The sequence below is a fragment of the Rattus rattus genome, chromosome 4, assembly GCF_011064425.1.
Source record: "Rattus rattus isolate New Zealand chromosome 4, Rrattus_CSIRO_v1, whole genome shotgun sequence".
Classification (NCBI taxonomy): Eukaryota; Metazoa; Chordata; class Mammalia; order Rodentia; family Muridae; genus Rattus; species Rattus rattus.
This window is the reverse complement of record NC_046157.1, coordinates 11,693,028-11,719,413: the sequence shown is the minus strand read 5'-3', so window position 1 is coordinate 11,719,413 and position 26,386 is coordinate 11,693,028. Positions and strand designations below refer to the sequence as shown.

The 26,386-nt window shown below is 42.3% G+C and overlaps 1 protein-coding gene across 3 annotated transcripts in view; it reads right to left on the bottom strand.

The window, feature by feature from the left end:
* The window catches only part of LOC116898735 (fibroblast growth factor 12-like), a 74,877-nt gene extending 48,987 nt beyond the window's left edge, over nucleotides 1-25,890 (bottom strand). For all 3 annotated transcript variants that reach the window (XM_032900043.1, XM_032900044.1, XM_032900045.1), the window contains exon 1: nucleotides 24,605-25,890. In XM_032900043.1, the coding sequence (XP_032755934.1) occupies nucleotides 24,605-24,803 (199 nt within the window). In that variant the 5' untranslated portion in view covers nucleotides 24,804-25,890. The remainder of the gene's footprint in view (nucleotides 1-24,604) is intronic.
* Nucleotides 25,891-26,386: the final 496 nt, after the last annotated feature.

Genomic DNA, 26,386 nt, shown 5'->3' with positions numbered 1-26,386 from the left:
ATGGATTCTATTGCACTAGTTCATAAGCCACACAACAGAGAGGTCCATCTACGTCCAGGCTGCCTCCTCTGGGCCAGCCTTGTAGGTCCCAGTACTTAAAGTACACAGCTGCAAAATCCCAAATAATGCAATACAGTCTTTGACTTCATCCACCATTTGTCCAAAACTAATAGCCTTCGTTTTCTCACCAATCACCCCTGTGGTCAGTAACAAGACAAATTTTAAAAAGGCCTCAAAAAAAAAAACCCACCAGATAATTTAACCAAGCAATAGGAATCCCCCCTGCCTTTACTACTACTAATCTAAGGCCAGTAGTTGAGCAGAAGAGGTTGGCTATAAATAGAGCATACACTTCTATTGTGGTGGTTTGGATTGGAATAGCTGTCATGAGCTCGTAAGTTTGAATGTTTGATCTCCACTTAAATAGTTGAGGATGATTAGGAGATGTAGCCTCACTGGAGGAAGTGTGCCACTGGTGGCAGGCTTTGTGGCTTCAAAAGGCTCACAGCATGTTTAATTCGCTCTCTCTGCCTGCCACTTGTAGATCACGATGCCAAGCTCTCAACTGTCTCTGCTACCAAGCCTTTGCTCCACCGCCAGGACTCTAACCCTCTGAAACCATGGGTCCATTAAATTCTTACCTTGGACATGGTAATGTATCACACCAATTGAAAATTAACTAAGACACTACTATTTATAGTCATCCGATATACTTAAATCATCCCTTTTACACGGTGAAATATATCATTGTTAAGATAGAAAATATATAATTATTAAATTTGGTTTTAAGATTACTCCAAAGCAAGACTATATTACACAGTTTTTATTTTGTGCAAAGTAATAAAATGTCACAGAAAGGTTTTAGAATGAAAACATCCAACCTAACCTGTATTTTAAAAGCCCCAAAGAGAATTCGAGAGAGCCAAGTTGGGAAAAATGGACAAGAAGGCATCTAAGGAAGGAGCAGCCTTAACACAGGTAAACCGATGGAGAGAAGACAGTGATGGGGCGAAGACGTGGAGATGGCCATTAGTGTAGGGTGTAGCATTGTCTTGACTTAATAACTTCATGTGTGCAGAGAGAAAAATGTGGGGGAGAAGAATGAAAATAGAAAGTGGGCATGGATAATCATGTCACGCCCATGGTTCCTTCACAGGGTAAGTCCCTACTTGCTCTATTTCACTTCAAATAGCATATAGCCTCCCAATAAGGTAGGAGAGAAATGAAGAATGTATACTTCACTGAGCCAAACAAGACCCCATCTGTTGAGCTGTACTGACCAGGGAGCCTGGCAGTATGGCCTGCATCTGAAGGAGCAGCAACAGCTCCGTTGGGGAACTTCGTGCTAACTTGCATGGCTGCTCTTGAGTGCTCCCTTTGCCCAGTTCCTATGCCAGCCAGCGTGCTAATCAACCACAGTACTGAAAGGCGGTCTTAAAGCAAGTCTGTGTGGTTATTCTTGGCAGTGACCCCTTCTCCTCCAAAGCAGGACTTTGGGATTACTGATTCAAATAAGAAAGGTTGTAAGGGAAGTTTGAGAAGTTCTTCTCAAAGAATATCTACTCTCAGAGGAAGAGAAGAAAATCTAGATGTCCAGTTTTGGTTATTTCCATGGAGAAAGAGAAACTGTAAAATAGCATGCAAGTGAGAGCTCAGAAGAGAGCCCTTGACTAAGAACATCAATGCAGCCCTGCTTGGTACTTGAGGACTATAAACCAGAGCAGAGCCTTGGAAATTCACAGATTCAGAAGGAGAGGGTAAGCTGACCAAGGACAACAAGGAGCATTCAGACAGGATTAAAGAATATTTCGAAGGAAGGACTAGCCAGTAGTGGCAATTGCCACCAAGGGGTCATGGAAATGTGCATTGGTAACGTTCCATTTGGTTTAAAATATTGTAAGCCACCAGCAACAGAGGCAAGAACAGTTTGTTAGTGCTGACTGTAGATGCCATAGTCAGAAAAAAATATGGGGGATGAAGAAAGATAATAGTAACTATAGAGGTGTTAAAAATGCCAAATATCCAGAAGACAGATACATTCTCTCTCTCTCTCTCTCTCTCTCTCTCTCTCTCTCTCTCTCTCTCTCTCTCTCTCTCTCTTATTTCTCCCTCCCCCCTACTTTTCTTCCTCCTTCCCTCCACTTCTCTCCCTCTCTTCTTCCCTTTATCTCTCTCCTTCCTTCTCTCTCCCTGAACAAAATGGACAAAGATAAAGAATTATGAATAGGCTGCTTGGTGTTTTATAGATGAACATGGAACATGGAACCCAAGGGAAAGGGGCTATAGTTGATACACCTTCCCTGTGGAGCTGGGAGTGGAGGAAACAGAATGAAGGAGAGTAGTTTCTGCTAGAAGAAAACAACTTCATTGAAACAGAAGGAAGGAATGCTCGAACAGATGTCAATTTGCTTATTCAGTTGCAGAAGTGTCGAGGAGCTTCCAAATGTGGTGACTCCTCTTTATAGCAAATAATTCTCACCCAACAGTTCCAGTACATATGTGAGGATTCTTAAGGAGGGAAAAAACCTCTCAGACTACACTGAGTATCTTCTGAGAATGTTTGCTTTACTGAGCCGCCATGGGTTTCCCTCTGCTGAGCGTCTGAAGTTCCATTTGCAGAAGATCCTGTATGTGATGACACCCCAGACAAACACCCTTGAATGGGCAGAGCACAGTCAGTCAGTATCCTTTTTGATAAGTTACCCAGTGCTCCCCTGGGAAGAGAGGAAGGGTGGAAGAATATGTCTTAAGTGTCATCTGTTTTTACCTCAATTCCTGACATTAGCCTTTTGCGTGATTTGATTTACTTGCCCTCTCTAAATTACAATGTCCTAATCTGTCTGAAGAAGCTACAGATAAATTATTTATAGGTGGAATTATAGATAGATGATAGATAGATGATAGAGATAAATAGAGAGATGAGAAAGATAGATAATACATATTGATTATAGATACATAGACATTGATGTATTGAGAGATGATAAAGATAGATAGGATAGATAGATAGACAGACAGACAGACAGACAGACAGACAGACAAATAGTAGATAGATAGTAAGCAGGCACTTCAATACACAAGCAGTTTAAGGAAAAAGATGTACAGTACAGCAGGGTGACTGTGACAATGAACAATTGCAGTGTCCTGGACATGATGGACTGAGGTATGTGCAAAATATCAACTCTCTCTTGACCATTGACATCCTCCTGGTAGAGTGTGTGTTTATACTATGATAATAATAATTTATCTTACATTTGTGTATAGTTTTTTATAAATTAAATATCTCTTTCTCTCTCTCTCTTTCTCTCTCTCTCTCTCTCTCGCTCTCTTTCTCTCTCTCTCCCACCTCTGTTCCACAAAATGTATTTAAGTTGGTTATTATACAAGCCTATCCCTAGTATTTGTAGAATCAACAGAAAATGAAGGCCTATATAGTGTTTTAATATTGGAGTTTATAAACAAGATAATTAATAATTATATTAAATAAGATTCTTTGCTTGGGGGCTGGAGATGGCTGGCTCAGGAGTTAAGAGCATGTACTGCTCTTGCACAATTCTAGGAGTTTAGTTTCCAGCATCAGTGTCAACTCCAACTCCTAAGGTATCTGACCCCTGTGCTCTCCCTGAGCACATGCACTCACATGCGTGGACACACACACACACACCCACAGAGAGAGAGAGAGAGAGAGAGAGAGAGAGAGAGAGAGAGAGAGAGAGAGAGAGAGAGAGAGAGAGATGCACAAAGTTAAAATAAAAAAGTTAAAAGTTTTAAAAGTTTGGTCTTGCCACTTGAAAATTGTTTTCCTGATGTTATTGATTACTTGGACTTCTCAGAGTCCATTTTTAATTACTATTTTTACCGATTCTTTCATAACTTTATATGTGTGCATATTTTCATAGAATCCATTCCCCTTACCCTCTTCTATCCTACTTTCATTCTAGCCCACTAATGCTCTTTTTTTTTCCCAAAAAGCACCCTCCTATTATCATCTCTTTTGTTGGAAGGAACCTAGTGACTTTGAATGAGGTTGCTTGTATGAGCATAAGGAGGGTTATCTACCAGAGTATGTGCAGCAAACCAGTGACTACTAGAAGAAATGACTCCCCTTCCCTAGTCACCATTGACTACCAAAATCTCCTCAGACAGAGACAAGGCCTCTAAAGCCACTCCTCCATCACAGGAGAATAGTTTGAGCAGAAATGAGACAAAAGATAGGGAGAAGGGGTTACCAAAGCCACAGTTAAGAAAAATCTGGGTCAAAGTCTACTATGATAAGCTAATAAAAATATAAAATTAAAGAATATGAATGAAAATACCATACTCAAACAATGCTGTTCCCTAAAGCCATAGGTTATTAAATAAAATCCTAGTGTGGGATACTACCTTATGAGTTGTTGATGCCAGAGAACCACAAAGCAATACAGGCTACTGTCATTGCTAATGGTTGCCACCAGAACTATACAGGGAGGACAGCTGATGAAGAGAGCACACACTTTGGTTGCAAGGCATGAAGCTTGAAAGACATGAATAAATAAAGTTGGAATTGAACTCTAAGCTTCCTTCCCAATGGCTAGCTTCGATAATGCCAGCTGGTACTACCCAAGCACTATGGAATAAAATTAAACAATCGTCCCATCCTGGAGTAGATCCTGTATGGCCCAATACTGAGCTACCAGGTAAGACATGCCTATTGGTACAATGGTGGTATTACTGTTAAGGGGGTAACCAACTATCTTCTGATTTATTTTGAGGCCCATTCCACAAGTACTATGAATCGCCAGACACTTCACTTGGTACTATGAATCTGGTCAGAAGCCGATAGGAGGGAAGGTCATAAGACCTCAGTGTGGACTTACTGCCATGATTTTGTTAAAGAGATGTGTTATCAAACTGTCTTCCAAATATTTATGTTTATACCCACAGATTTGTGTTACTCTCAGTTTTAGTGAAAGTTCTCTTTCTTGTGCTGGGCAGAGTTAATGAAAAGCCTCACTACAGGTCAAAATATTAAGAATAAAGAGAGTGTTGAGGGCTCTGCCTTTTACACAGTGCTTTATAACCTGGGCTTTCTTAGACTGAATATGAATATCACTATAAATTACCTCATAAGTAATGACAAGAATGTGAGGAGAAACAACTGCGGCAGGATCTCATTGCAATCATTGAAGAGGACAGGGAAATGCCCATGTGCTTACTGCTGCACTGCAAATCCTAGGACAAATCCTAATTAGATCTCATTATCATCAGTGAATCTTGGCATGCCCTGGCATGCCTGCCAATGGGATCACAGTAAAGAATCTGGTTAATATTTTAGAATGATTCTTGAAGGTAGAGCTGGAATGGAGACTCCTAGTTAGCCCTTCAGTGACTTCACAGAATAGATGTGACAAACATATGATCGACCAGACTATAAGAAGCTTAGAATTTGGAGGTATAGGACAAGGGTATGTCTAACTATACTGCTAGAAGACTGAGCTTCCAAAGGTATAATTCTTTTGGGTTGAAAGAGGTAACATGAGTTATTAATGTACTAATTAAGAATGTCAGGTTTCCCTAAGTAATTGTCAACAATTTTTTTAAAATGGATTTTATGTCTAATTTTAATTTTTAAGGAATTAGAATAGTTATTAATAAGTAATAAAAATGAATGTAATTCTTCAAAATATGACTAGCTGTTTTTTGTTATTTTATGCAGTTGTGCATATGTAAATTCATGTTTGTGGAAACAAATAAAGGTAAAACAATCTGAATCAACAAACTAAGATCACAACTATCATAAATCACTGTAGAAAGGCACTGGAATTCATATTGTATTTTTTAATAACTATGCAGAGTATAGACACTGATGTATATTAAAGTAGGGGGTGTTCTTTTCTACCTATTTTTATCTTTTTAAGAATGTATCCACCTTTATTTTAATGTGCATTGGGCTTTCTTTCTTTCTTTCTTTTTCTTTTTTTTTTCTTTTTTTTCTTTGCCTGCATGTATGTCTATGTGATAGTGTCAGATCTTGGACAGTTGTGAGCTGCCAAGAGGGTACTCAGATTTAAACCTGAGTCCTCTGTAAGACTAGTGCCCTTAACCACTGAGCTATCTCACCAGCCCTGTACTTTCTTAATTCATTATTTACAGATGTACAGTGGTATACCAGATACCTTACCAGACGCAAAAGCACGTTACAGTTAGAAAACCGGATGTGAATCAGGCCCCAGAGATGTCCGTCTAAGAGGACGAAGCACAGGCTAGAATCACGTAATTGCAAAGCCATGACAACTGGAACATGAACTGGGAATAAAACGGGTATAGAAGTAAAATAAAAAAAACTTAAAATCAGATTGCCATATGCTGTCATGCTGAAAAATGCTACCAAAGAACTATTTCAATTTTTAGATATTTTGAAAGGAAGAGGCACATGAAACAGAATAAAAACAAATGAGTCAAAACCTCCATGTCTGCCATAGTGCCTGCAACCCAGGGCCGAACGTTCCCACTAACGTCTTGATAGTAATGTTTGAGGGAATCTTGTACTGAACGGCTAGCACGTGTGCAAAGGCCCGAGAAGCACGTGCATTCAGAATATTCCCTCCCCCAAGACCTGAGAGAAGCAGGACTGAACAATTCTTCCAGGGGACAATCCAGGCTACTGCATATAGCATAATGGTGTCTCTCCAAAATGAGCATCTCCCCTCCCCCTTTTTTTTTCTGGATCTTGAGAGGAATTGAAGCATTTCCAGTCTTCAGTGTTGCAACGTAAAATCAAAAGCAACGAATCTTTGATCGATTCCACGTTAATTCTATTTAAAATCACGTTTATAACCTTGTTTCTCATAGAAGCATTATTTCTGGATGATTCAGTAAAATCCCCCTTTTCTCTGAATGCATAATTTCTATGAAAGTTTCTAAGCCAGAGAGAGGTATCAGGTGCAAGGAGCATTTAAGACTAGATGATCGCTCAAGATCCAACCCAGGAACAAATTGTAAGACAATATTATTTCTGATCAAGCCCATCATCCACAGTGACTGGGCTGTCACAAGAATTTCTTTTATTGAAATATCATGTTCTAAACTTCTCCTTTTGAGATGTAGACACTTAACTCTACACGAAGAAAGGCCCAGAAATAATCCAGGTATCTCAAGGCAGAACTTGCCGAAGGCTGACTCAGAGTTTTTGCCATACGCATTTATGAAAAGCGCTCCAATCTACCAAGTTCAATTTTCCTAAATTAGACCGCATCGGAAGCAGCTGCTTTGACTGAAAACCAGTGGGAAATATGGAAAGGGGGAGCCAAGGAAAAGCCCTTTTATCTGTTATGTCACGTATTTCTGAGTCTGGGGAAATGCTAGGCTATGCAGCCATGAGGTTTCTCTATGGTTTGTTTAGTTGCTTGTGGCTCTACCGCCCATATTTGCTGCTGTATTAAGATTCTTACCTTCCCTGGTCTGGCTCAAATGTCACAGCAGCAGTGTAGGAGCGGTGGTTAAATACATGAGAGAAAAGGCAAAGAGATTGGGTGAGACAAAAGCTCAGGAAATCTCAAGCCACGGTAAGAAGCCAGGGGTCTTTGCCACCATTTTTATAAAAGATTAATGTGATAGTAAATTATCTTTTAATTATGATCAGATAATTAAGAGAGAAGTCACACCCAACAGAGGAATTCATGATTCTCTAAGTCATAACAAGCCCCTAAACTATAACAAGGAAGGTGAGAATTCCAGGTAGGTGGGTCATATGATAGCACTGAAGTCTGGCTTTTGAAAATTCTCCACATGGATTCCCACAGTGGCTGCACCAGTTTGCAGTCCCACAAATGGTGAATAAGGGTCCTCTCCCCCAACATATTCTCTAGCATTCGCTCTCATCTGCATTCTTGGTTTTAGCTATGCTGACTTAGATATGTTGAAAACTGAAGGAAGTTTGAGTTGGCATTACCCTAAGTGCTAAGGATATTGAGCACTTTTAAAGATATTTCCTAGTCATTTTAATCTTTTCCTTTGAGAACTCTCTGTTCAGATTCACAGCCCATTTTTATTTTTTTAATCTTGTTTTTCGAACTCTTAGTATATTCTACATATTAATCCCATATCCGTTTTATATCTGGCAGAGATCCTCTCCTACTCTGCCACCTATGTTGCAGAGAAACTTTTTAGTTTCATGAGGTCCCATCTGTCAACTACTGACCCGAAATGTTCCGGTATGGGAGTCCTATTCTGGAACCCCTTTCCTACACCTATGTTTTATAGGGGACTACATATATTGTCTTCTAATAGTTTCAGCATTCTGGGTTTCTTAAACAGAGGGAGTTCATGCCTAGAACTGTACACCTAGGTAGTTATTTCTGCCTGGGAGCTCATGGGCCATAGAAGACAACCTGTCACTGTGACATTATCCAACAGGTATAATTCCCAACTACATTTAAATATACAGCCACATATCCACAGGTAAGCTTAGCGCTCATCCCTCACCAACAAAAAAAAAAAAGCTTCTTTTGCATCAAGAGGAAGACTATCATAAAAATCCTCAAGTGGTCAAAATCCAGACAACAATTGACCATAGCAGCGCCCCTCCCTAGCTGATACATCTAGAATATGGTTATGTTGTAACACTATACCTAAGCCTCAGGAAACATCACAGAAGAGTGAGCAGAACAACTGTAAGAGTGAGATGACAAGGATTTCTGCTCTGAGTCAACATCTTCTATATATACAACTGAGAGATGCACCCATGTAATCTTAACGATACGGTCATCTGAAAGGGACCTATACAGTGACAACATGAGTTGACATTCCATGTTAGATGGAGGAAATCTAACATAATCAAGAGCTACGTGCTGCTAAGCAAAAGAATGTCAGTCTTCTCCAAGAATAAGCTCTTGTATTAGTTATCCAAACCCAAAGTAGTCATCCCTAACATATATACATAGAAGTAACACAATGTCGTCCCAGCAGGTGTTTTTATATGTGGGTGTTTTTTGTGCATTTATAGACAGGTAGGTAGGTAGGTAGGTAGGTAGGTAGGTAGGTAGGTAGGTAGGTATGATTGATAGACAGACAGACAGACAGAAGACATAGATGGTATAGATATATAGTAATAAATATAGATTAGATAGCTATATAATCACAATTAAGAGGAGGGTATGAATTTAAAAGGGAGTCAGGGGAAAACAAAGAAGTTTGAGTGACAAAAAGTATTGGGTAGAAATGCTGTAAATACAGAACTTTCATATGTAACTCTCCAAATGTGTAGAAACCTGTCTATAATATGGACCAAAGGTTGTCAACCATGATGCGACTGTAATTGAATCACCTCACCATCCCCTGTACTTTCTAGAAAGCCCTTAGTACCTGGTGAATGAACAAAATGATAAGAGGCTGAAGAGCGAGACCCATGAATGTGGGGTTGGGGTCGGGGGAAGACAGGTGGACTGGGAAAAGTGGGATTCCCTACTTATCAGACAAACGGGTTCAGTGACCGACAATGACAAGTTTGCTAGTGTCACTCATTAAAAAAGATAACTGAAAACACAATGTAGATTGGGACCTGGAAAAGGTTATGATTTTACACTGAGGAAAGCTGTATCTGAGTGGCTAGAGGAAAAACTGTAAAAAGGAATATGGGGTATAGTCAATTTTTTCTGAGAAGCTTAGACATTGACATTAATCAGAAGTAGACAGGAAACAAGTAAGGTTATGTCAAGAGAAACCATAGCAGATAAAAGTGGGGGGGGGAGTACACACAAAATCAGGAAATACATTTGACAAGACTATCATTCAATAAATACTAATATTCACAAAGACAGCCCAGGTTTCATACACCAGTTAAGAAGTTCAAAAAATCTGAGAAATAACCAACTTAAAGAGGTACAAGAGATCTAGTAAACAATTCTCAAAGTAACTTAGAGAAGGTGAGGAAGTGGGTCTGAGTGATGAATAGGGGCTTACAGACCCCAAGGAAGACAAAGAAAGCTACCATTCTGGGATTAGTAGAATGTATATCTTTGTGTTACATTAATTCGCCAACTGCAAAGTACAATTGTGAACAACGCTACTCAGAGAACTCTTGAAAAAAAACTAAACACAGCAAGGCCTTCAAGCACATAGCTCCCACGCTGTGAACTCTACCTGTGAAAGTGCTGGAATCAATTCAGATGAGGTCTAGACCAACTGGAGACCTAATTTAGAATGCCTGCAAAAACCTCTTATGAAAATCCAGAGAGTTTGGCTAACATTAAAAAATAATAAAATCCCTACTGTGAAATTATAAAGTTCTCTTCTCAAACCATATTATAAACAGCAGCTGCAAAGACAGCGAACCAAATATTACTGTACAGAGGAATAGAGTGATCTCTTGAAGGCACCATACAAATCTAACTGCTGATCCCAACTGAAGATATTTTGGGGTTTATCAGACCAAGCATAGATTACTGTATTTGGTTCCAAACAGCACCCTCCATAATGAGTTTGTTAAACTGGTAACTTTATATGCTGGTAGTTAATCAAGGTCAGTACAACTTCTACATGCAATTTGGCCTCAGATAATTTATGCCCTAATTTGAGCTAGGTATCCTAATTCTCTAGAAAAACAAGGATATCTCATTTTTCCCCCAACCCCTCTCTTTCTGTATGTGTATGTGCATGCGTGTGTGCATGTGTGTCTGTCTGTCTTTAAGCTTGCTCTATAATGGGACAGAGCCACAGTACAGGAAATAAGAAGAGTTAGATTGGAGGCCATAAAATACAAAATAAGAATAGAGAGTTCTGGGGTATATCATGATTTTTGTTTTAGACACTTAATCCTTGACATTCAGTGTTGTCCACGAACCATTTTAAAACACAGATTGGGTTTCAGTGAGTCTTTAAAACGTCTTGGAATATTCTTGAGGGTAAGGTGGAATGGAATGGTGTCAATGTTGAATGTCTTGAATACACGTTAAAGTTTGGATAACTAACTGGTGGTGGAAGGGGGGCTTTCCTATGAGGAGAACAACTTCTTCCACCCTGAGCATTCCCTGGTTGTATGTAGTTATTTGTCTAGGGATGAGGTCCCATGAGATTCTCACCTTCCATGTTAGTATACATTAGTGTTGTCTCTGTTTAGGTTTTGTTTAAGCAACCGTATTCATGAGACATTTATACTTGTGGCTTCCCAGCCCTGAAATCATATACATACTAGTAATGTAGACTGAGAGGGATATTGTATGTGTGTATGTACATGTATATGTGTATACATATATGTGTGTGTTTAATAAAGTAATAGAGATAATGACATTGATAGGGAGGAAGCGGGTACATGCATGGGAAGGGTTGGAGGGATGAGGTGGAAGGAATAAATTGTGGTATAATTATATTTTACTTTTAAAGATATTAAAGAATTGTTTGAGTTGGAAACCAGTGTTCTACAGAACTATTATACATAAAATAAAAAAAAGCACATTTTTCTGTCTAGTTTTCCTCTCACACTTAAGAAGTTCCCAAGAAAACCAGTTTGCATTAACACTAGGAGTTAGGGATCAACAGAGTTGAAAACATATGCAAGCATATGCTATAGTTGCCCATTGGCCAAAATATAGCTCACAGTTTCCTTAGGAAAGAATACACACACACACACACACACACACACCCTCATGCTTTCTCCATTGACTAATTCTTCAGTACCTGGTAGATTATAGACAGTATATATTTGTCAAGCAACTGAGAGCATAAGTGAGTGAAAAGAGGTGCAAATTTGAATCACAGAGGTGCAAATTTGGAGGCAATGAGATGTCCTTTAAAGTCAGCTACATCCTTAAGACTATGGCCACATTAATGGCAGACAGTCTTCCTTTGAATTGCATCTATGTGTGGGAAAAACTTGATTAGGAAAGTTTAGCTCAAATTTCTCAAAGAATAGCAGCACAGTTAAAGATTCTGCAGAGCATTGTTGAGCATCCGCTCTTCCAGGGCTACTTGGATTTGTCTAGATTTATTAGGCCTGTGACATTTTCAAAATTATTTATTCAACAAATACATGTCCCATGACATATACGTTTCAACTAATATGTTATGGGTTGTCTTTTATTACAAAATAAAATAACAGACATGTTCCATTGATAGATGACATGATCTCATCAGACAATCACCCAATCAATCGCCCAGCGATGCAAACCAAGTCCTACATCACTCTAGTATCAACACAGGAATCATACAAATTATTTTCCACTAGTTCTTATATTTGATGCATACTATGAAGCAGCATCCACCTCATAATATCATGATGACAGTCCATTCTAAGACAAGAAGAGCTTGTCTCAGGGAGCGGTTAAAGTAGACTTGTGCTAGACTTCAGGCTCAGAAAGTAGGCTCAACTTGTTTTAATGCAGCATGGCATGATCAGTGTCTCGGAAGAAAAGAAGGAAAAGGTCAAACACCAGTAACCAGTAATGTTTCCAGGAAGAGCTGAAAGAGGGTAGTGTACATAAACTCAGAAACTAAATATCACTGTAAGCCTTATTTTAATTAAAACCTTCATTTCTAAATCCTCTCATAGAGAGGCACAATTAATTTTTGCCAACTGTCTAAAATACTAGATGTGATGAAACTCAGAGGATGCCAGGCTTGATGTAGAGTAATTAAATGTTCTTCCTTTCCTTAACTTGTGGTGGAAAAAAAAATGTGCCTAAGAGGAGATCCCAATGCCTGGGAAATCGTGAGCCTTCATAATTAAGGAATGAGTTTTCTCTCCACTACTTTTCCATCCCGCATGGGATCTTGCACCTTGCCATATTTCCAAAGTCTAATTTGAACCTGTCTTAAATATGATATCCCTTGAGTGGGTGAGAGTGTTCGGCACATAGGGTACGTAACACCAAGCATCATTACCTGAGCCAACCCAGAGAACCCACGTCATGGAAGGCAAGAATGCCGGGCTCCTATAAGTTGTGACTCTAATCTGGGCACACACATAGCTCCTCCCACCACACACACACACACACACACACACACACACACACACACACAAGCATTTTTTAAAGAAATGTAACATTATACACAGGCTTATTCAGAAGTTCTTTTACTCCATTGCATAAACAGTTCCATTCATGTCCGCTTTATCCTTAACATCTCATTGTGCCTCCATTGGTAAATAAATTAATGCATTTTCCAGAAAAACAAAAACTGCTTTCTTTTTTTTTTTAATCATTCTAGTTTTGATGTCCAAGCAAGTCTATCTGTCCATTTAGTATCCTCAGGATCAGCAGTGAGTGTGTGAATCGCAAAAGAAATTTTTCAAAAAGGTAATCATCACATGATAAATTATACTAGTGGCTAACAAAGAATATAGGTAAGAAAACAATTAACATATTTTCTAAATTTTGCTATTCTACTTAATATGCATAGAACCTCCCATATAACTTTATGTCAAATCCATTGTTAAACTATTCCCTTGGAGCTAATATATCTTAGAATATATCTTAGAATCCCCTGAGTATTCTCCTAGTTAGCTTCAACTAGACACAGCCCAGAGTTATCTCATAAAGTTTATAAATGGAGAACTTCCTTGACCATGTTATTCTGTGGTTACATATTTGAGGCATTTTCTTAATTGTTAATTGCTACAGGAAGGTTCAGTCCACTGTGAGTGGCACCATCCCTAGGCAGTGGGTCCTGAGTTTTATAATAGAGCTAACTAAGCGGAAATTAGAAAACCGGTGAGCAAGCATGAGTTCCTTCTGTTCCTGCTTCAGTTCCTACCTTCAAGTAGGATGCCTTGGCGTCCCTTGATGATGAACTACAAAAATGTTATCTTAAATAAGCCCTCCCCTACTAAAATTGGTTTGGGTCAGGACTTTATCCCAGAAACAGGAAAGTAAACTAGAAAAAGCATTAAGGGCAGCAATGTACATCAAGGATGCTAAAGCTGAATCTCAGAATCCCCTTCATTCTAATGGAGAACACAGAGCTACGGAAGACAAAAGACAATGTCAACAGAGCTCATTCTCACTGCTGTGACTTAGGAATCAAAACCTCCCATTCACATCTCCACAGGCAATGGAACAAATACAGAAGATCATGTATCAACGGCTTTTCAAAGAAGAGAGCAGACAGGAGGAAAGCCATAAAGCATGGACAGACAGCCTTTTAATTAGTACTAATCAATACTTTATTCCCCCACCACTTCCAGTTTCACCCGGTAAAGGGAGACCAGAGTGAATGTGTTTCCGCAGGAGTATTCAACACCAAAATGACTTGCTGGTCTCAAGTGTAAATGTAAGGACCAGGAATGACTAAATTTGAAATCAATAACAAAGGCTATTCCTCATTAACCCAACATTAAGAAACCACAGCCGGACAAAATTAAGATGGGCCTTTTTCTAAACTGGCTACATTAGCATTCCCTCAGTTCCCGGTCAAACACGTAAGACAGGGTCAAACACATAAAGATGTTCCTTCTGTATCCCCAAAGACACTGCCTCCTCCCAAAGTAGTTACTCTCAATAAAAAGGAGGCTTGTGACAGAAAATGCAAAGTATGGGTGAGGTGAGAAGTCACTAGGGTTGAACTGAAGAAGAAGAAGGGTAGACACGGGGCTCTAAACATTTATTTATCAGCTACATATCAAATTAAGAATGTATCAATGGTATTTTGCTATTTTAATATCAAATAAAGAAAAAGTAATATTAGGCTAAAACGCTTATCTTCTTTCACATCCACAATTTTCCTGCTTAGGAAAAAATTTTTCCTTAAAATGTAACTAGTACTAATTCTAGGAGTGCATCAGTCATGAATAGAGCTACTCTTGTTTTGAAAATGTATGCTGACCACCTACTAAGGAGGAAGTTTGCTAGGATAGCTGCCATCCAGAAACTCGCCCTCCACAGGCAGGGGCAGTACTTATGCAATAATTACAACATGCGACAGGATGAACTGGAAAGCAGACAGGTCCAAAGCCTAGGAGGGAAGGGATTCATTCCACCTGGAGCTCAGAAGATCTGGCATCGAGATGGGAGTGGAGCTGAGCTCGGGATAATGGCAGTGCTACAGCAGAGCAGATAAAAGCACGAGAGAGGTGTCTGGGTAAAGAAAGGTTGGATACAGAGGTTAACAGTACCCCGACAGAGGTAACAAACAGCTACAAACTGAAGGACTGAAACAGACGGATGGAAAAAAAAAGGTTTTATGATAGTGAAGAAGATGCTGTTGGCTAAAGAGGTTCATGGCAAAGGTGGAGAAGGACTTGACAGTGCACGTTGATGAAGCTGTGTGCTCAGCTAGGCATTTGTTTTTAAAGGACAGATTTACACATTAAATAATTACTTTTAAAATATGGTTACTCGAGAAGAAACTTTGTAAAAGGACACGGAGAAAGTAGAACTTAGCATACAGGAATCCACTTTCAGCCAGTTAGTGAATCTTAACCACATATTTCCTTGCTAGAAAGGACTTTCTAGTTATTTCTATATTACTATTCCCAAACACGTGACACAAGGAAATTCAGCAAGTGTCTGTCTGTCTGGTAACTTCATTATCATTCTTCAAGAACAGTTCTAATAGTGTGTTTGTGTGTATATATATATATATATATATATATTATGTGTATATATATTATGTGTATATATAATATGTGTATATATAATATATGTGTAATATATATATATATATATATATATTCCACTACCAGCATCAAGTAATGTCACCAGAGATATGTAACATTGCAAGGAAGCCCAGAATTTGGTTGAATTTCAATTCTTTCTTTGCCATTTCTAATTTTTATTGTTAATTTACCCAAGCCTCTCTCATGAGAGATGACTGTACTAACTGCAATAATTCCCAGTGTTTTACAATTTAAAGGCACAGAATCTTTAAATCCTATACCTGGCTAGGTAGACATCCCAAGTCTTAGGCATCCTCAAGTGTATGATGGATATGTCATAGCCTGAGGCAAAAGCTCTAAGTAAATTGCCATTTCCAAAAAAGAATTTCCTATCAGAATTTCAGATACCTGCCCGGAATCCAATAATGGAACATTTGCTGCTCTCCCGACCTCACAGGATATACCCATCAGCTCAAGGGAAGCCAGCAGCAGGCCGTAGGCTGTGGAGGCAGATGTGGGCACGCATGCCTGTCAACTCCTTCTCTGAGCAAAACCTACAGAATATAGTGGCCCAGGACCTTCCAAGCCAGGACAGGGAGGCCAGGAGGTGACCCATTGGAAATTCTTTCTACTTTAGAGTAGAACCTCTCAGAGAAATGTCCTGTGAAAATAGGACTATCAACACGCCTTCCTTTCCTGGAACTAGAGGATTCAGGATGATCACCTTCATACCATTTTCTCTTCTTCACGACTGCACTTTGATGGCCAAGATCCAGCTCAGTCCTCTTGAACAGTGAAACATGACAACAGTTCTATTTCTATCCATAGTCCCCTTGACTTTCCTTAGAAGTAGAGGCTCTCTTTACCTCTTAACATTTTTATTGTTATTTGGACAAGGAAAAACTTTCTTCCAACTCCCTAGGGTGGTGATTTTTTGTGTTCTTTTTAAAAATATGACATCACTGAATGGATACTATGTGTGTGGAGCAGCTGGTGATATTTTTCCTCAAATGGAATCAACTCCTATTCTAACCAGACAACTAGTACATGGACCTGAGTGTGGGTACTTAAATTTTATCTCTCGCTCCTCTATTTGGTAAATATATTCTGATCTGAGGCCACTGTAAGATTATCTGGTTCATCATCTGGATTCCTGGGAAAGGAATTGAAATACAATACTTGGAGAGAAAAAAAGAAATGAAAAAAAAATAAAATTAAGGAAAACACAACAAAATTAAAACTTTTTTCCGCCATTTTCATCTACTTTCTCTCTCTATAGCAACTTACATAAGATCCGGGGATTTCTCTAGTGAATCTCTTCTGAGCTTCATTTCAATCTCATTTGACCTTAGCTTATAAAACACGGCAGACACTATAGCACACAAGATTTCCTCAGTGAGACAGAATGGGCCCAAATTGAAAACAGAACAAATAAAGACTAATATTTTAGACAAAGCGATCTCTGCTAGCTTTAATTATCGCCGGTAATTAAAACAAGGTGGGCACAAAACAGGACTCTAGCAAAATAGGCTCTGTCCCTCTTAATAAGCAGGGAGACTCGTGCTTTACAGCTCCAGTCAGTAGTGGTTTTTCTCCTGTGGAGAAAAGAGCTAGAGTTAATGCCTTTCCAAGCAAACAGATCTTTAGCTTTGCTTCTTGTGTTCGAAGAAGAAAACCAAGGTTGATTTCTAGCACTTACAGAGTAGAATGAACTCTAGATGAGGAAAAACAAATCTAAGTCCAAATCTAGACTCTAACCCGTAGTGCAAAGCTGGAGGCCCTGACTCGCAGGGAAGGGGGAACTTATTCTTCCCTGAGCAGGCTGGAAAGAAGGCTCGGTGGTTAAGAGAGCAGTTTCTTCTCTTACAAACGGCCAGAGCTTGGTCCCAGAACCACCCTCATAACCCCAGTTCCAAAAGATCCAAGTCCTCCTCTGGCCTCCACGGCCTCCTGCACACATGTGGTACACATTCACCCACTCATGCCACCCACATCCACTTACAAGAAGTAAATACTTAAAAAAAAAATCAAAAGAACTACGCATACTTGAACTCCAACTAAGAGGCATTAGTGTACCTATGACTAGGAGCTAGGAGTCTGAGGGACATGGAAATACATATAAACACACTGGCTAATGACAAGTAGCAGACAAATAGGTAGCCACTGCACAGAGCACCTTGTCAATGTTGTTTGAATTTATATAAACCAATGAAGTTGGGCCGAACTCAGGGATGTAACGATAATTCTAAATTGTTAGTGAAGAGTGTAACTTCGAAGTGAAAGGGAAATCACTCTAAGGGATGTAACTTAATTCTCAAACCTCTGTTGAGCTCAGTTTCTTGCTGTATACTGTTGCAGTCGAAAGTGTATCAAGATAAACTGGCCTTACTCTAACCCGTGGTTGTAGCAGTAGGGTGTCACATGATTGGATACTCATTAAGTTGTCCTTTGGGAAAACCATGGAAACATTCACGACACAATCAAAGATGAGAGAAAACATGTGGCAGGGTGTGTGTATACAAATATTTGCCTTTATAGACCGGGAGACTTTTTGAGACACCCCCAGATGTCGTCTACCAGCACTTTCTCATAACTGCTGGCCTGGAGACTCAAGTCCTCACTGCCTTCCTGTTCCTTTGCTTCCTCTCAAGGTGCATTTGTCCGTTCTATTCTCCAAGACCAGAGTGCCCTGCTAAAATGCATTCACATAGTCTTTGCCCTGTTTTTAGGGCCTTGTAGAGCCCGACCTTGCTATGCGTGCTGTGCCCCCGTTTCATGGGATCTCACTGCTCTCGTCTTCCTTCAGTTCTCCCAAGGAACTGAGGAAGTTGCTCGTCTCTGCCCTGAATGTTTTCAGTCTTCTGCCCCTTTCTATTTGTCTCATGTTTTGGAGCCCCGCTGGGACAATCCTTCCGGAAACAGGTTATGACATGACTACAGACACTATCTCCATGTTACAATTGGTAAACTGAGACCCAACGGGATCAGTAAGTGTACTTAAGGTTCTTAGAGAAGACATGTCCAGAATTCGCACTGATGCTTGGCTCCGCAGGTCACATGGTTTAACGGTCGAGCTGTCGGTTAAATGGTAACTTCAATGGAGAAGGAGAAAAAAAAGACCAAGTAAATAATCCTACAGGGCTCTGCTGAGCTCTGCATGAACCACATGGCTGTGGAAAACATCGGAGAAAGTTTTGAAGTGAGTGTTTATGTTTACCCTCAAGAAGGTCTGCCCACTGGGCCCGGAGTCTCCCTGTGGATCCTCTGCTGCTCCCCGGGGCATGAGTTGATGTCTCGGAGGCTCCTGACAAGCAAAGGGAATCCCAGCCAGGAGCCTGGCCCAGAGCAAGACAGCCTTGGGATGCTACCTCCATACAGAAGATCCCCATCACCTTTTCCACTTCACCTATCTTCCCTGGGGAATTTAGCTCACTCACAGGGCACAGAGCAAAGCAGCCAGTAGTCACGCCCTACTCTCCTCCACCTCTTACTGAGGTTCCTCCCCACAGTAATTTTCCAACTTCAAAACAATTAAGTTATTCAGAACCAGAGCCTCTTAACCCAGTGGGGTAGCAGATAAAAACAATGTGGCTGACTGAAGACTTAGTCAGTTTCTGATTACAGTAGCTAGAACCCATCTCTCTGGTACATTGAGTGTAGCGTTCTGCAAGGGGGAATACTCAGTGGAGTGCTAAGAAGATTAGAATAGCACTGTCTCCAAGTCATACAAGTTACTACTAGAGTGTTTACTATAGTGTCAGGCATGCTGGTGTATCCTTTAATTCCAACACTGGGAAGGCAGAGGCAGGCAGATTTCTGTGAGTTTGAGGACAGCCAGAACTACATGGTAGAACCCTGTCTCAACAAAATGAAACGAAACGTTTATTATGTCTGGTTATTTTAAAGTCATTTCACCGAAAAGACCCAGCTTCTCACAGGTTCCTGGGAGATGGCTTTGGAAGCAGAGCCCTCTAGACGTAGTATTCCTTCTTCTGGAAAAGAAATGTTCCATAGATCCAGGGGCAAGCCATGAGCTAAAGGCAAAAGTGATACAGTAAGGATAGTCACCTGTCTAAGAAGGCTGTGCCGGGAGGCCTCATAAAGTCTGTAATAATCCCAAAGGGACAAGCCAATAGCAAGCAACCCTTAAGACGGAGCACTGGAGGAACAGGCAAAAGCAATCGATTTTGAGTCACACCAGCACAGGAATATAAACGCACAAAAACATGTTCACCAGGAATAGAACAACATAGCCCCAATGCTATCAAGCCTAAGAGTATTTCTAAAACTCCAGATTTATGAGACAAAACCCTTGTTTCTAAAGATCTAAAAATATTCCTAGTGCTTTCTCGACCACAGAGACTGCCTCATTTCCTGCAAATTGTTTTTCCTAATTCTGTTCGAGAATATCAACTTCATTAAAACTTTAAAGGCTTAATCCTGTGTTAGCGCTTGATGAGATCTCTGTGGGATGAAAGAAATCAAGAGATCACAGAAGCTGTCCTTACACTGGGGGTATCAATGGCTGGCGAGGATGCTCTGCTGTGGAGAAGTGCAGTTTAGAGAGCCACTAAACATCACTTTAAACTGTAAGATGTTTACTAAAACAAAAATCAGTCTCGCTATAGTTTGTGGCTGGGTAGTGATACTTTTTTAAAACAAACATCAAATCATCCTCTGATTAGACTAATTTTGGGCTTCAGATATAGGCCATGTGAAAGAAAGAACGCAATATATGTATTTGCTATAAATATAAGATCTCAAATGTCAGACCATAAGTTCTTCAATTTGTAAACAACTACCTTCCCTTCTGTAGACCCCCAAAATAAGCATTCTTCCACCTTCAGGTACATATTTCTTCTTAAAGATTTGTGTGTGTGTGTGTGTGTGTGTGTGTGTGTGTGTGTGTGACGCTTTCTTCCTTCGCATGAAAGGATATTTTTAGGCATTTTGGCAAGTTTGATAGTAACATGTTGAATGCGTCTGCTGTTACATACTATTTTAAACATCTGCCAAGGGGAGCTGGAAGAACACTGAAATATTATAAACAGCTAAAATTTTATGAGAGGAACAAAGGCTCAGGAAAAAAGGAGGAAGAAAATTCAACAAAACTCGGTAAAATTACAATCGCCTCTCTGACTTATTTTATTACAGATAGGATCACTCTACATCATTTTCAACAAGGCAAACGGTGGAGAAAGCAGAGTACTTCCATTAGGAAAACCTTCCCCTGTATTTTAGGTGAGGGAATTTTCCTCATTGGTGGTTTCGTTTAATAGCTTAAGGGAAGGGACTAAATTATACAGAGAAGCGTTAGCAACAGCAAAATGCACAAATGTGACTCAAATCACACAGATTTTAGGCCTCTTCAGTTACTCTGTGCATTACAGAGAGGCCCTCATTTGCAAAGTGAGAGTGACCCTGAGTGACTCCTGAGCACCTTGTCCACTCTGACAGCCAATCTCTGTCAGCAGTTCTCCCAGCACCTTTCTTTCCTCAGTGGAGGGCTACTCCCAGGGACTGTGGAGTCACGGATGAAATATTTGAGGCAAATGTTGGGCACAGTAACGTGTGGATATGGGTGGACTAAATGCCAGGGTGCGGTAAGTTAAATACTACGTCCATTTAAGTAAACAATAAAGCAAGTTTGGCTCGTAAAGGTACTCCACACAAAAGGAACGCCTCAGATAATGACAATCACGCTTCCCTATTAGTCCGAGAGAACAGGAATGTTCTAAAGGCTTTTTCATGGTTTGATTCCTTCAGACAGGATGTCAGTTCAGGGTCTCCAACATTTCATTCTCAAAGAACTGCAACCCATACAATGACTAAGATGTCAACAAGACCTGGGCTTGATACAGGATTTCACTATCACCTCTGCTTCCAAGATGCAAGCTGCCGATCGTTTATGGTCTTTTCAGAGATTTAATAAGAGCATCCCTTCTACATGAAGCATCCTGATTGCAAAAGGATGTGGATAATCCCGCCAGTACTACCAATCCCAACACAAAAGTATTTCCCTCAGTCGACAGCAGACACACACCTCTCCTGCTACTTTATTTTTCCTGTTATTGCAAATGGTGCAAGCAAAGGGGCGGGGCGGGGCGGGGCGGATCTAACTTCCAGTCCCAATTTTGTCAAACTTCGGTTGTGTAATATCACAGTTAAACCACACACTGGCTGTAGCCCTTGTGTTTCTCATCTCTTCAAATCAAGGCTCTGCTATGCAATCCCAGAGTACGCCAGTACGCTGTGATCCAGAGGTGGCTTGCTCGAGGCACGAGTGCGCTCTATGGCCCTGTCTGTGATTTCCTGCCTCCTCGCCAGTTTCCTAGGGTTTCATCTTGTATCTCTGTGCTTTGGAAAGCAAAACTTTATACTGCGAGGCTTCTGAGATCCGTGACGCGTTTAGGAGGCTCTAGAACCTGGTGAACTAAGAAAAGGGACTGAGAGAAGCTCGTCCTATCTGCCACGAAATCAGAACTACACGTCTAGTTTAGGCTCACTGCCTCGGCAGAACTCTCCTAGAAAGTCTGATCACTGGGATGTGTGTCTCAGGGTTAGAAGCTCGGAGAGGAAATCCCTTACCACGGCAAGCTATTCCCCTTCACCCCTTCCCCATTGATGGCTCAGTTTGTAGTTCCAAGGGCTATGGCTTGGAGCCTGAATGGTGTTGTAAAATAAGTGGACTATTAAACGACTAAAAGATCAAAGTACTTACAAAACAGGAAGCAGATTACCTCTTTTGGTGTGGAGCAACTTCCCCTCAATCCACTAAAGAATTCTCTGTGGAATTGGGATGTGGAAGGTGTTATCTCTCTATAATTAGTCTCATCTCACGCTACGGGAATGAATCATGGTTGCTGACATAAAATCAACAGATTAATTATTTGGCTTTGTTAGTAACATTAATAGCACGGCTATCATCTTCCCTTAAAGCTTCTCCACACCCCACACCCCCGTTCTTCAGAACTAAGTGAGCATTGGAACAGACTGAATCCCTTCCATGTATGAACTCACTCTTGGTGCCCTTGTACGAGGAATGCTTGAGCAAGTCCTCCTGCCTTTCTGTTTGGTCATCATGTGACTCTCTAGCTAAAGGAATTGACCTTTTAGGATCCTCAAGACAAGCACTGAGTGTGTGACCAAGAGAAGCCTATTAGATGATCACCGAAGGAAACCATTAACCCAGAGAACCCCCTACTTTCTAATAAGAGGCTCAGGAAGCAATACCCAATTCTTCCTTCCCGGGCTAAAGTGAAGACATGTAAACTGGTCATCTGCAAATCAACTTCCACAAACACATACGAGTTCACCTCACCCACTCCGAGTTATGAGCAACTTAGTACTGTTATTGTCTTCTTATCTGAGAAGGCAGAGTAGGATCATCTCGTAAATATCACGTAACTGTCACAAACACAATGGAACAACCACTCGAGGGACCGAGTATGGGAGTCACATTGGGTTAGGTGTCTGGAGTCCCCTGCAGACCACGTAAGCCCTGAGAGGAAGGTTCCAAAGGATCCCATGCAACCACACGAAGGGGTTGTATTGCTCTTTAAAAGACAATAGTGTGCTGAGACAATTCCGCCTTAGCTCCCATCTTCCCTTGACCAGACCTGGAGGCCGTATTAACTGGGTGGACAGAGCAAAGGCTTCAACAGCTTCTGAATCCAGATCAACAGCAGCTTTCTGTACTCCTGGAATCCACTGCCTTGCAGTGATCAGAGACTATGAAAATGAGCCACAGATGGGGTGGCTGACGTGACAAGTGGCGGTGACGAGTGACGGTGACGAGTGCCGTGGAAAGTTAAGGAAAAAAATAAAGCAAAAAGCGCCTTCCTCCCAAGACTTCCTCTCAAAACTGTAACTTGTTTTTGAGTCCCATTTGAATCTAACCTATACCCTTCAGTGTGAGGAACTCAAGAGAACAACAGAGTCGGAGTTGCTAACAGGCTTGAGACAGTCAACTCATCCCAGGAGAGGCCCCCTCTGGAGCCCATTCTTCCTTCAGCTATCAGGACCCAGGATATCTGCAGATTGCAAGTGACTCTGCGGCCACACCCAAAGGATGGAGGACCTGAGGAAAGCAGGGACTTTGACGATTTGTTTTTGTTCTCTCAAGGTGTAACAGTGTCCCGGCTTATGGTAGCTGTCACCTTGACACTGAAGGCACACAGTTTTCCTTCTGTTGATAGAGACATACGATGAACCATTTGAACCCAAGATTGCGGAAGCAGAATCGGTTTCTAGAAAGGTTTTGACACAGAAATGTCTAATAAATCAAATTTCCTTTACATTCTCCAGGGCCAAACTGCAGATATCATGTTGGCTTAATGTCTCAAATGCCATGGTGTGCAGAAAACAGTAACTGGGCAGAAAACTTTCTAAGACCAGCCCATGGTAACTATCAACTGGTTGGAAGAATAGGAAAGGGATCCTATGTAGAAAGAAGTGGGTGAACATGTGAAAACATGGAAAGTTGGGGAATCGGGATGTCTTAAAAGGCAAAACACCACGTGCCTGTTAGGGGCAGGGCAAATCAAAATAATATTAAGTTCATTTGGTATCTATTATAATTCATAATTACCTGTCTTATGTGGTTATTAGGAACATAAAGAACTTTATTTTCATATTCTCTGTAGGTAGATGAGTGGATGAGTTGAATGATGGGTGGTGAATGAGTGAATGAATGAATGGATGGATGAGTGAATGAATGAACGAACGAACGATCGATTGTAGGAACTAGTCGCTTCCCTGCAGGGCTTTACCAGATTCCCTGCAGGGCTTTACCAGATTATAGGACCCAGATGCACCTATATGAGTGACCCTCATACAAGTCAGACTGTCGGTTGATGAAAGCAGAAAGTGTTTTCCCGAATATGGGACAAGCTATTAACTGACACAGGCTTGTTGAAAGAAGGAGGGCCAGCATGGAAGAAAGGAATTCTGATTCCCTTCCATGAGCAGTTACCAGTAGCTTTGAAGAAAGGGATGGGGGCGTCCGCCTCTGGGGAGCCCACTGTTTTGACTGCTACTGACCTGGTCTCCGCCTCACTGGCCTCTTGCGGCCGCTGCAGAAGCGCACTTTGCTGAACACCCCGAGGACGTGCCTCTCGCACAGGGAGCGCCCGTCTTTGCTGGGGCTGGAGCGGCGCTTGGAGGCCGACACCCGGTCGCTGTTGGACTCCCTCGCCTGCCGCTTCTGCCGGATCAAGGAGCTGGCTATCGCCGCAGCCATAGCTGCTCAGCGCGGGCCGGAGGCCCCGGGCTCCACTGCGCCCTCGGGTTCCTGCTCCGCCGGGATGAGGGCAGGACCTCGGGGGCCTGGAGGAATAGGACAGGCGCGGGGAGGCAGTGCTAATATTTGAGGAGGTTGCAGTATCGAAAACCTGGAGCCCACAAGGTTAGTCAGAGTCTGGGCAGTGTGGCAACAAAACGTGTGAAAATCCGGATGTAAACTTCCCCAACCACTGGCGGCGGGGGCGGGGCGGTCCCAGGCCTTCTTGCGAAGTAGACGTTTGTACCCCAAACTTGCACCCCAAGGCGATCCACGTCCAAAGGGCAGTGGGGAGTTTGGTCACACTGCGTTCGGGGTACCAAGTGGAAAGGGGGAAAAGATGTCCAAAATAACAAGCGGTGCCCTGGTTGGAGAGGCGCAAGCGTTGTAAGGTGTCCAAAGTATACCTACACATATATACATAGAAACCCGTTTACAAGGCAGAGTCTGGGCCGAGGCTAGAAGCGTGCCCCCGGCTTAAAAATATATATAGTAAAAAGTGAAGAAAACGTTCCTTTAGAAAACGAACCACCAACCGCGACAGAGAAGAGGAAGGCAGCAATTTAACTCCCTGTGGCCCGCGGTTCTGAAGATTAGGAGGTCCGTCCCGGCTGGGTGAGGTCTACGAAATGCATCGCACCGGCTGCGGTTCTCCGGGGGCCGGCCTCCCCACTTCTGGAATTCCAAGAGGCGAAAAGTGGGAGCGATTACCCAGACCCGGGGTAGGGGAGCAGGGCGGGGGGTTGGAGAGGGGTGGCAGCTGTTTCCAGCTGCGGTGAGCGCGCCTCTCCTCCGGCAGCACTGCAAAGAGAGCGGGAGACGAGGGAGGGGGAGGGACAACGGGAGGGAGGGAGATCCTCGAGGGCCAAGCACCCCGGGGATCGGCGGGGTCCGGAGAGCGGGCTCTCCCGCTCTCACTGCCTGCGTTCCGGCACGAGACGGGCACAGTTGGTGATTATTTAGGAAATCCTAAATCTGGAATGACTCAGTAGTTTACAGAAGCCCCTCCAAAGGCAGAGCTGCCGAAGGTGTCCTCGGCGCCCACACGCCTTTCACCGGAGCTCCCCGCCACCGTGCGCCCGAGCCGCCGCACCGAGCCGGTCTCCGCACAGGCTCCAAGCGAGCTGGGCTGCGAGGGACGGGCGCCCTGGCGGGCTTGGGATCAGGTCATCGCTGCGCCTCCGGGACCCCAGGCTCGCACGCCCCGGCGGTCGGCAGCTCCCGGCCGCAGCTCAGATAGGGGTTACCCGGCCGCCGCTGGGCCGCTCGCTCGGTCCCGCGCCGCCCATCCCAGCCGTGGAAGGAAGTGACCGCGCGCTGCGAGCCCCCGCGCGTCCGCTCGGGTGGGGCGGGGGCTGGTGGAGGGCGACGTCGGCTCGCGGTGGCTGTGGCTCTGGGTCGCAGCTGCCCACCATGGTCTGGCGCCCGGGCGCAGGCAGGGTCCTTAGGCCGCCCTAGGCGACGGCGGGAGATGGCCGCGCGTGCCACCCAGGCTCCCCGGGCCAGGAGAGGACTCTGGGGCTGGGGACAGGCGGCAGGTGCAG